This window comes from Corvus brachyrhynchos, unplaced genomic scaffold, assembly GCF_000691975.1.
Source record: "Corvus brachyrhynchos isolate BGI_N302 unplaced genomic scaffold, ASM69197v1 scaffold165, whole genome shotgun sequence".
NCBI lineage: Eukaryota > Metazoa > Chordata > Aves > Passeriformes > Corvidae > Corvus > Corvus brachyrhynchos.
In genome coordinates this window covers 61,147-70,410 of record NW_008238315.1, presented here as the reverse complement: position 1 = coordinate 70,410, position 9,264 = coordinate 61,147, and the positions used below count along the sequence as shown (strand labels likewise).

At 53.4% G+C, this 9,264-nt stretch overlaps 1 protein-coding gene across 1 annotated transcript in view; it reads left to right on the top strand.

The window, feature by feature from the left end:
• Positions 1–8,819, top strand: part of NUP160 (nucleoporin 160) — a gene marked incomplete at its 5' end in the record, with an annotated part of 23,205 nt that extends 14,386 nt beyond the window's left edge. Inside the window, 16 exon segments of the mRNA XM_008633264.2 lie at positions 1,654–1,752; positions 2,001–2,120; positions 2,818–2,913; positions 3,008–3,102; positions 3,736–3,832; positions 3,922–4,027; positions 4,145–4,305; positions 4,822–4,882; positions 5,976–6,086; positions 7,095–7,218; positions 7,426–7,527; positions 7,745–7,886; positions 8,086–8,211; positions 8,286–8,323; positions 8,325–8,385; positions 8,473–8,819. Coding sequence (XP_008631486.1) covers positions 1,654–1,752; positions 2,001–2,120; positions 2,818–2,913; positions 3,008–3,102; positions 3,736–3,832; positions 3,922–4,027; positions 4,145–4,305; positions 4,822–4,882; positions 5,976–6,086; positions 7,095–7,218; positions 7,426–7,527; positions 7,745–7,886; positions 8,086–8,211; positions 8,286–8,323; positions 8,325–8,385; positions 8,473–8,559 — 1,626 coding nt within the window.
• Between the last annotated feature and the right edge of the window lie 445 nt (positions 8,820–9,264).

Genomic DNA, 9,264 nt, shown 5'->3' with positions numbered 1-9,264 from the left:
CTGTTTTTCAGCAGAACCTTTTATCCTCCCAGCTCCTCATACCTGGGGGCTGAATTGCTTCCTTTTGTGTTGCTGCTGAGAAGAATTGAGAGAAGAATTTCAATTCTTCAGAGGTTTTTAGCCAGGAAATGCCAAGATTGGAGCAGCATCGTTCTCCCTCCTGGCATACGTGCAGGCTTTGAATCTCCTCGCATTGCTTTCGCCTCGCTGGTGTCTCCTCCAGGCTTTTATCTCTGCAGAGCCCAGCTCCTCCTCCTCCCCACTGCCTTCTGTTCCTCTCCCTGATCCCAGTCGGTCACGGAAACTTGGATTAAGTGCCTTGACCCCAGGGAGATCACAGCAGCTTTGCTGTGAGCACGGTGACCCAAATTGTGGGTACGGGAAGCTCCTTGCAAGGAGCAGGTGGGCACGGGGACGGTCTGGTGGCAAAGCAGAGGCCTGGGACACAGGCCAAGCCTCTCTGTGTTGCTCACTGTGTGTGACAAGCTGGAGCAGGATTTATCCCTTGTAGCTGCTAATCCAGGCAGTGAATCCGGGCTCCGGGTGCGTCGCCACGTGGTTTTGAGAGGACTCATGGCCAGGAAAGGTGAGGCAAGAGGTGCTGGTGGTTTGTGCACCTGTAGAGGTGACTTGACTTCCAAGTCCTGGTTTCTCCTCCCTTTTTTCATGGCCCTGCTAGCAGGACATGGCTGCTTCACCAAGGAGGATGAGGATGCTCTGCTGGCACAGGCTCAGGCTGGGTCATTTCGCTTTATCTGTGCCCTCAGTGCCGTCGGCGCTCCTTCCCACATGCTGTAATCCATGTGCTTCCTTGGCTGCTGGCCCTCTCCTGCACAGGTATTCCCCTTCTAGCACCTGCCTTGCCGATTGTCCTGCAGCCTTCGCTCTGCCCTCCATGTTCTGTCCACATTTTCTCCCTGCAACAGGGTGTAGGAAGAATCCTGTCTGATTTTGGGGTGTGTTGGGAGCTGTTTCTGAGGTCCTTCATACAGATACTGGAGATGTTTAGAGCAGTTTTTTTCCCAGGGGCATGTGGGGGAATATCTCCCCCTTACAGGGCTGGAGCAGCTCTGCTCTGGAGAACTGAGAGAGCTGGGAATGTTCAGCCTGGAGAAGAGAAGGCTCCAAGGTCTCCTGGGAGCCTCTTGCAGTGCCCAAAGGGGCTCCAAGAGAGCTGGAGAGGGGCTTTGAACAAGGACCTAGACTGACAGGACAAGGGGGAATGGCTTCATACTGACAGAGGGCAGGAGTAGATGGAATGTTGGGAAGAAATTCTTCCCTGTATGGGTGGTGGGGCCCTGGCACAGGTTGCCCAGATAAGCTGTGGCTGCCCCATCCCTGGAAGTGTCCAAGGCCAAGCTGGACATGGCCTAGAGCAACCTGGGGTAGTGGAAGGTGTCCCTGCCTTTCACAGGGACATAGGTCTGGATGAGCTTTAAGGGGTCCCTTCCAACCCAAAGCATTCCAGGATTGTATGATCAGTGCATCCAAGGGACTTTGGGGCTGGAAAGACCAGCCTCCAAGCTGGAGAAGCAGGATTTGTCTGAGCACAGCAGCTAAAGGGGCCACCAAAAACTTGGCTGGTCCTGGGTGCCTGCAGATTACACGTGAGCACTGACCTGAATCCAAACTCCCATTCCTTCTCTCCCGTAGGAATACATCCGCCTGCTGCAGCCATGGTGCCACGTGAACATGGGCTCCTGCTGCTTCATGATGGGCAGGTGTTACCTCGTCATGGGTGAAGGGCACAAGGTGAGGCCTTCCCCTCATCTCCTTCTTGGGGTCTGGGACCTTTTCCCTTGGGAGGGAGGAGGTGCACAGGAGGCATCCTTCCCAAGCTCTGCCTCCTTTGGGAAAGGATGGGATTGGAGCGGCATGGTGGGACCTACGTTTGGGGAAGATCTCACGAGCTTGGGACAGGCCCACCTGTCCCCTCACCTGTACATGAGGTGGATCAGTCACATGAGGGGACAGCGAGCTGATTCCAGGTCTGCTTCCAGGCTTTGGATTGCTTCTGCCAAGCTGCCTCTGAGGTGGGAAGAGAGGAGTTCCTGGACAGGCTGATCCAGCCTGAGGAGGGCGAGGTGGTCTCCACACCACGGCTGCAGTACTATAACAAGGTATGGTCCTAAGCAGGTAAACTGACACCAAGTCCTTCCACACTTGAGAGGGAGTTCCTGCAAATCCCTGGCTTTGGGGGAAGTGACTTGAGCCTCAGAAGACTAGTTTTTGGAATGTGAAACATCTGTATTTTGTTCACTTTGTTTGGGGGTAATGAGAAGCTGAGTATGTGAAATTTAGGTACTTTCCACCTACTGGTTTCCTAATAGCCAAGGAGTTTGTTATCCAGCAGAAAAAGGCAGGATGAGATCCAGCTGCTGGAAGCAGAAGCCAGACATGTCCAGGCTTGATGTAAGATGCTGCCTAAGGGGAAGGTTATTAAGCTCTGAGGCACATGAGAACGAATATGTTTAAATTGAGATAGGATCTTTCTTCTACATAATGCCATGGTTCAGGCAGGCTGCGAGCCTGGAGCTGGGCTCTTGGTGAGGAATTCCCTGGGTTTAGGATCCAGAAAACTAATCATCAATGCTGAAATGGTCCAAAAATCCCCCATGCACAGAGGTGAATCCTCCACAGAAGCCATAACCTGGTCCTGTTGTGCTGGGATTTCATCCAGATCCCTGTGGCTTACCTAAATCTTCCCTTTTTAAGTCTAATCCCTTAAAAATCTTTAGGGGTAGGAGCAGCTCCTAAAAAAATACCAACAAAAAAACGTCCTTGCCAACTCTTTACTGGAGTATTTCCCCCCCCCAGGTCCTTCGCTTGTTGGAGATGCTGGGTTTGCCAGAGCTGGTCATTGAACTGGCCACCCTGGCCATCATGGAATCAGCAGATGACTGGAGAAGCCAGGTACAGCCGCTTCTTTCCCAGCAAGCTGTTTCTTCAGGAACCTCTTCCACAGGAATTTCTTGCTGGTTTTCTAACTGGTTTGTGCTGTTTTCAGGCTACTTTGAGGACCTGCATCTTCAAACATCACTTGGATTTGGGGCACAATAGCGAAGCCTATGTAGCCTTAACGCAAAACCCAGATCCAGGCAGGTAGGTGACAGGCTTATGTCTTTGTTGGAGCTCCATGATCCCATTTTTCCATGAAACTGAGAGGAAAATGACACTTTAGGGGAGGGCACAGTTGCTGTGTTAAGTTAATGTGTAGAGGTGGGTTTAAAAATGTAGAGTTCATTTTTGGATGTTCATCTGAAGGACACCTGGGATTGGCACCCTCTCAAAAGAGGAAAATGGGAGGGAAAAAAACCAGGGAAGAGGCTGAAGGATCATGTGTAGTATCCTATGTTTAAAAGCTTTAGGAGCCACGTTGATTTAGTTTAATAAAGAAAAGATTTGATGTTGAGTTTTCAGTTTGGGAAGTGAACTGGGTAGAGGAAGCTTTATCCTAGCAGAGAAAAATGCTGAAATAACGGGAGAAAGAGGAATGCTTTTCAACTGATTGAGGGAGGGAGACTGCCCTCCTGCGAGGCCTTTCCAGAGGGTCTCTGTTTCCAGCACAGGAGAAACTTGAAGGTTTAAGTTGGTTCTAAGCCAGGAAAAAGCCTGCGGAGCTCATCCGGAAGCAGGAGCTTGTCACAAAGTGTTTGTTCGTGGCTTAAATCCCGCGTTTGTTCCTGCTCCTGGGTTTATTCCTGCTCCTCCAAAGGGTTGTGCTTCCCTCTGCAGGCAGCTGGACTGCTTACGCCAGCTAGTGGTGGTTCTCTGCGAGCGATCCCAGCTCCAGGACCTGGTAGAATTCCCTTACGTGAACCTGCACAATGAGGTAATCCTGCACTGGGATCATGGCCTGGGGGGGGCACAACCTTCCCTTTAAAGGGATTATGGACCCACTGGAGCCTCGGTATGCTGCAGGTCGTTGGGATCATCGAGTCCCATGCTCGGGCCGTGGATCTGATGACTCACAACTACTACGAGCTGCTCTACGCCTTCCACGTGTACCGGCACAACTACCGGAAAGGTAAAGCTTGGGGTGGCACCTAGGACCTGCCCACCCACCTGGGACACCCCTTCCCTGCCCCTGCCAGGTGTGTGGCCTCTCCAGGCTGTTGGCTGATGCACTTTTCCCTGTTCCCAGCTGGAACAGTGATGTTTGAGTACGGCATGCGGCTGGGCAGGGAGGTGCGGACGCTCCGAGGGCTCCAGAAACAGGGAAATTGTTTCCTGGCTGCCATTAACTGCCTGCGGTTGATCCGCCCGGAGTACGCCTGGATAGTGCAGCCGGCCTCTGGAGCTGTGGTAGGAATGCTGAGCTTCCAAAATGCTTTCTGATGGGAACAGAGGCATTGGACTTCTTAATCTGCTGCTCTTGGCCAACTGTCTTGCCCTGCTCATCAACCCTATCTATCGCCCTTGTGCCATTCCCCACTTTTTGGGGCGGGGGGGGGAAGCAGGAAAACTTTTGGGATTTGGCTGGTGGATAGATATGGGAATATATCACCTTGTGTTGAAGACAGCAAATGTGTTGGGGAGTGTGAACAGCTGGAATACCAGTCCAGAGGAGAATTAGCGTAACAGGGGTTGTGTTTCAAATCCCAGTCAGGACTCGGGGGGTGGTGGCTGCAGCCTGGTCACCTGATCGTGATGCTCCTGATAGCCAGGGATAAAGTAACCTGAGTTCCCAAGGGACTGCACGGCTTCCGTGGTCCAAATCAAGGCTTGAAATGGAGAGCTCTCGTTGGGACTTATCCTATCAGTGATTTATCTTCCAGAAACCAAGTGGGTATAAATCCTCTTTCTGATTTTTCCTGCAAGTACGAGCGCCCAGGAGCGTCCCCGAAGAGAAGCCACGATGGGGAGTGCATGGCTGTTCCCAGTAAGTGTCCAGTCATGGTCCTTCCCATGCCTCTGGAGATTCCACAGCCTGTCTGCAGCTCCCATGTAAGCTGGGAGATGGCTCAGGGCAGTTCCTGCCTCCACCAGATCAATAACTTGTGGGATTTTAAGGTCATTAACTCTCCCAGTGTCTCCCAGTTGCAACATGCTGCCACTATTCCCCAAGGAATACAGCAATTTCCCCAAGGGAACAGCTATTCCCCAAGGAGCTCCTGTGCCTGCTCCTAACAGCTTGATGCCTTGACAGCACTTTTTTTCAGTGGAAGTAACTTGTAATTTAAAACCAGCTTTTTGAGGCAATTTTTAATTGTTCAAGGCTGCTTGTGCCCTTGGAAATCCTGTCAGGAATAAGCTCTGCTGGTGTTTGCCACAGCCCAGGATGTGGGATCAGGTTATCCTCAGCGTTCCAGTAGGAAAATTTAAGGTCAGGTATTTTTAAACCTGCTTTTTCTGAAGAGTTTTTTTTGTGGCATGTGCCTGGCAGGCAAAGCAGCAGCTGTTCCCAAATATTATCTAACATCTGGAGGAGGAGGAACGGGAGGATGGTATCAAGGACATAAGCACAGTCCAGGGAGCAGGGAAGGGTCAGCAAATCCTGATCATTCCTTTGGTGCTTTTTGGGCTACAAATCCTCTTAGGATGGGAGAGGGGTGTGGAGATGCTTTTACAAGGGCTCCAGGGAGACCTCGGAGCCTCTTCAGTGTCTAAAGGGGCTCCAAGAGAGCTGGAGAGGGGCCTTGGACAAGGGATGGAGTGCCAGGACAAGCGGGAATGGCTTCACACTGGCAGAGGGCAGGAGTAGATGGAATGTTGGGAAGAAATTCTTCCCTGTGAGGGTGGGGAGGCCCTGGCACAGGTTGCCCAGAGAAGCTGTGGCTGCCCCATCCCTGGCAGTGTCCAAGGTCAGGTTGGATGGGACTTGGAGCAACCTGGTCTAGTGGACACTGTCCCTGCCCATGGAAGTGGATGAGTTTCCCTTCCAGCCCAAACCATTCTGTGATTCCATGACATTCTGCATAGTGCCCAAAGAGCTGTTTTTGAAATACTGAGAGCCCAGTATCCATCTGTTCCAGCCACTCGCCAGATCGAGATCCTGGAGCTGGAGGATTTGGAGAGAGAATGTCTGCTGGCGCGGATCCGGCTGACCCTCGTGGAACACGACGTGTCAGCAGCAGCTGTGGCAGGTGAGGGCGGTTCATTTTTGTCCTGCCCCAGACGCAAACCCAGAAGCCGCCAGGGACCCCCAAATTCCCATCCCTGCCATGAAATCCAGCCACCGACTTCAGCAGGTTCTGAGATGCACATCAGGAGAACCAATTTCAAGTTTTCCACCTTTTTTTGGCTTTTCCAAGGTGTGGTGGTCTGCAGTGGGGGTGGGATGAGCTTCTGAGCTTGGACAAAAGAAAGCATTTTGGAAATCGTGGAAGCATAGAATTATTAAGGTTGGGAAAAGACCTCCAAGATCATCAAATCCAACCTTTCTAATGGATGAATAATTTATTTTCCTGGACAATCCTGCTTCATGGAACGATGTTAAAAAGCTGTCAAAGTTGTTTCGTTTTGGGGAGGAGGAAGGGACAGCTCTTCCTCCTGGAGCCTTTTAGTATCTCTGGTACAAGTTACACAATACATCCACATCTTTCCCCTCTAAATGTCAGGAGGAGGTGACTTCCCAGCGAGGGATTGCAGGGAAAGGATGGAACAGCTGCTTTGAGGGCAGAGTGCCGACGCAGGGAGCCAAGTGCCACAGTTTCTGTGCTGGCAGAGCTGAGCTGATGCCTTGTTTGCTTGGATACAGACCTGTGATGAGGCTGTCCCCTCCCTAACCTCAATGATCTTGGGGATCTTTTTCCAACCTTAACAATTGCGTGATTCTGAACAGTAGCAGCATTTGCCTATCATGTACTGCTACCTGTGTTCCTCTCCAGTCTCTCTCCGGCTGGTGCCCCATCAGGGACAGCTCTGTGGGTCACAGCTGCTCTGTCCAGTCCCTTCAGGGATAACTCCTGGGCTCATGAGATGCTCCGGAGGCCAGGAGAGCCTCCAGCTGTGGACTGAGGAGTACTGCTGCAGGGTGTTGGAGGCTGTTGGCGCCCTGCTGCTGCATCTCTCAATGAGTAACACAGGGCGACGCCCCAGTGAGCACTGGGCTGTTACTGGGAGAGGCTTTACCTGCTCTTCATCTCCTTCAGGAAACTCCACGCCCGAGGAAACAGTGTCTCTGCTGGTTCGGGCCGGGCTCTTCGATTCGGCCATCACCCTGTGCCAAACCTTCAAGCTGCCTTTGACACCCATCTTTGAGGGCCTCACCTTCAAGTACGTCTGGGTGCCCTCCCACCTCAGGGGACACAGGGCTGGAGGGATGCAGGGGCTCCGGGGTGGAACTTGCCCAAGAGCCTCCTTTTCATGCCGGTCCAGCCAGGCTGTTCCTTGGGAATAGTCCTACAAGGAGTGGCTTTGATGCTGGTGGGAAGGGGCTGGGCTCTTGAGGGACCCACCTTCCCATGGCTTTTGGTCGTGCAGGTGCATCAAGCTCCAGCTGGGAGGGGAAGCAGCGCAGGCAAAGGCCTGGGACTGGCTGGCAGCCAACCAGCTCTCAGCCCTGGTCACCACCAAGGAGTCCAGGTAAGTCTATCTCCACAGTTCAGGAGCAGGAGAAACTGGAGACAGGAGCTCTGTGGGAATCCAGAGGGTCACAGGTCCTTAAAACACCTAAGGCCAGAGCTGTAGACCTGGGATGTGGGGAGAGCTGTGCTTCCACCCTGTCCCCACGTCACCGTGGCCTCACAGACAGGGACAGGAGCTGCTGGCACGTGTTCTATGGGGAATCGTTTACTCGCAGTGCCACAGATGAAGCCTGGAGGCTGCTGTCATCCTACTTGGAGCGTTACCCATCCCAGAACAGCCTGTACCATCGCTGCGTCATCAACAAGCTCCTGGCACACGGGATACCTCTGCCCAACTGGCTCATTAACAGCTACAAGGTGAGAACAGGGAGACAGCTGTCCTCAAAACCACCAAAATTCCGTCTGTCCCAGAGCTGCCAGATCACCCTCACTCCAATGGACACCTGCCAGCTGCTCCATGCCCAGTACCAAGGCTCAGAGCAGGTTCCTCTCAGCATGGTCCCAGTCCTGGTCATGTTCCCTCTTCATCCTGGCTGAATTTCCCTCTTTCTGGCAGGAAGTGGATGCTGCCGAGCTGCTGCGCCTATACCTGAACTACGATCTGCTGGAGGAGGCCGTGGATTTGGTCCTGGAGTATGTGGATGCTGTGCTGGGCAAAGGGCACAAGTATTTTGGGATTGAGGTGAGCTCACCTGGCATTGGGATGTGGCAGAATGTTCCTTGGGGACATGATGTGAGGGTTCCTGTCCCTTCCAGGTCCCTCTGTCCCCAACGTCCCCCACGATGTGCCTCCCCGGCCATTGACCAGCTGCTGCAGGCGCTGCGGGAGAGCAGCGCAAGCGAGAACAGCGTTGTGGTGGGTACCGAGCTCCCAAACACCGGGGACAGGGTGGGATGGGCAGTGGGATGGGATGGGATCCCTCACGACTCCTGCCTCTCCCAGCTCTATGAGAAGCTGAATGACAGGATGGAGGACTACCAGCAGAAGGTCAGCGTGGCCACCATGGAACACCTGCACTGCCGGCCCTAGTCCAGGTGACATCCCCTGGAGCGTCACTATGCCACCCTGCGGTGCTGATTTTGCCATAAGGAGCTGGTTTGGGGAGGTGGAATGCCCGATGGGTGTGTCCCCTCACTGTCCCTTTTGCCAGCAGTGGGTGAGCAACAGAGCTGGGGCATGTGGCCATGGCACCCCCTTGCTCTCCGCCTCCTCCAGACGTGGAACTGTTGAGAATTTCTTTTATTTATTGGTATGTTTTTTTGATCAACTTTAATAAAATGGAAGCGTTATTTGCAGTGTGCATAAGGATATGGTGGGAAAAGCAGGGACTGTGGGGCTCCTCTCCCAGGATCATCCCCATACCGCCCTTGCCCTAGGGCTGGGATATAGGGTAGGATGGAGCTGTAGGGGGAAGGATGGAGCTATATCCCCAATGGATATAGCTCAAGTGTGAGGTTCAGGGGCAGAGGGTATAGGATAATAAGGGGCTATGGCCCCCAGGAAGAACTATAGGATCGTGCTGTAGCGTAGCATGGGACCACAACCCTGGAGGGCAGCACAGGGCTGCAGGGCAGGACGGGGCTCTGGGATAGGATGGGGTTCTAGGATCAAGGGGCAGGACCATGCTATAGGGGAGGACGGAGCCGCAGGTCCGCACGGCGCCGTCACCTCTTGCTCGTCCCCATCCATAGGGAGCGCGCGCCCGCGGTCCCGCTCCTGGGGGCGCGTCTCGCG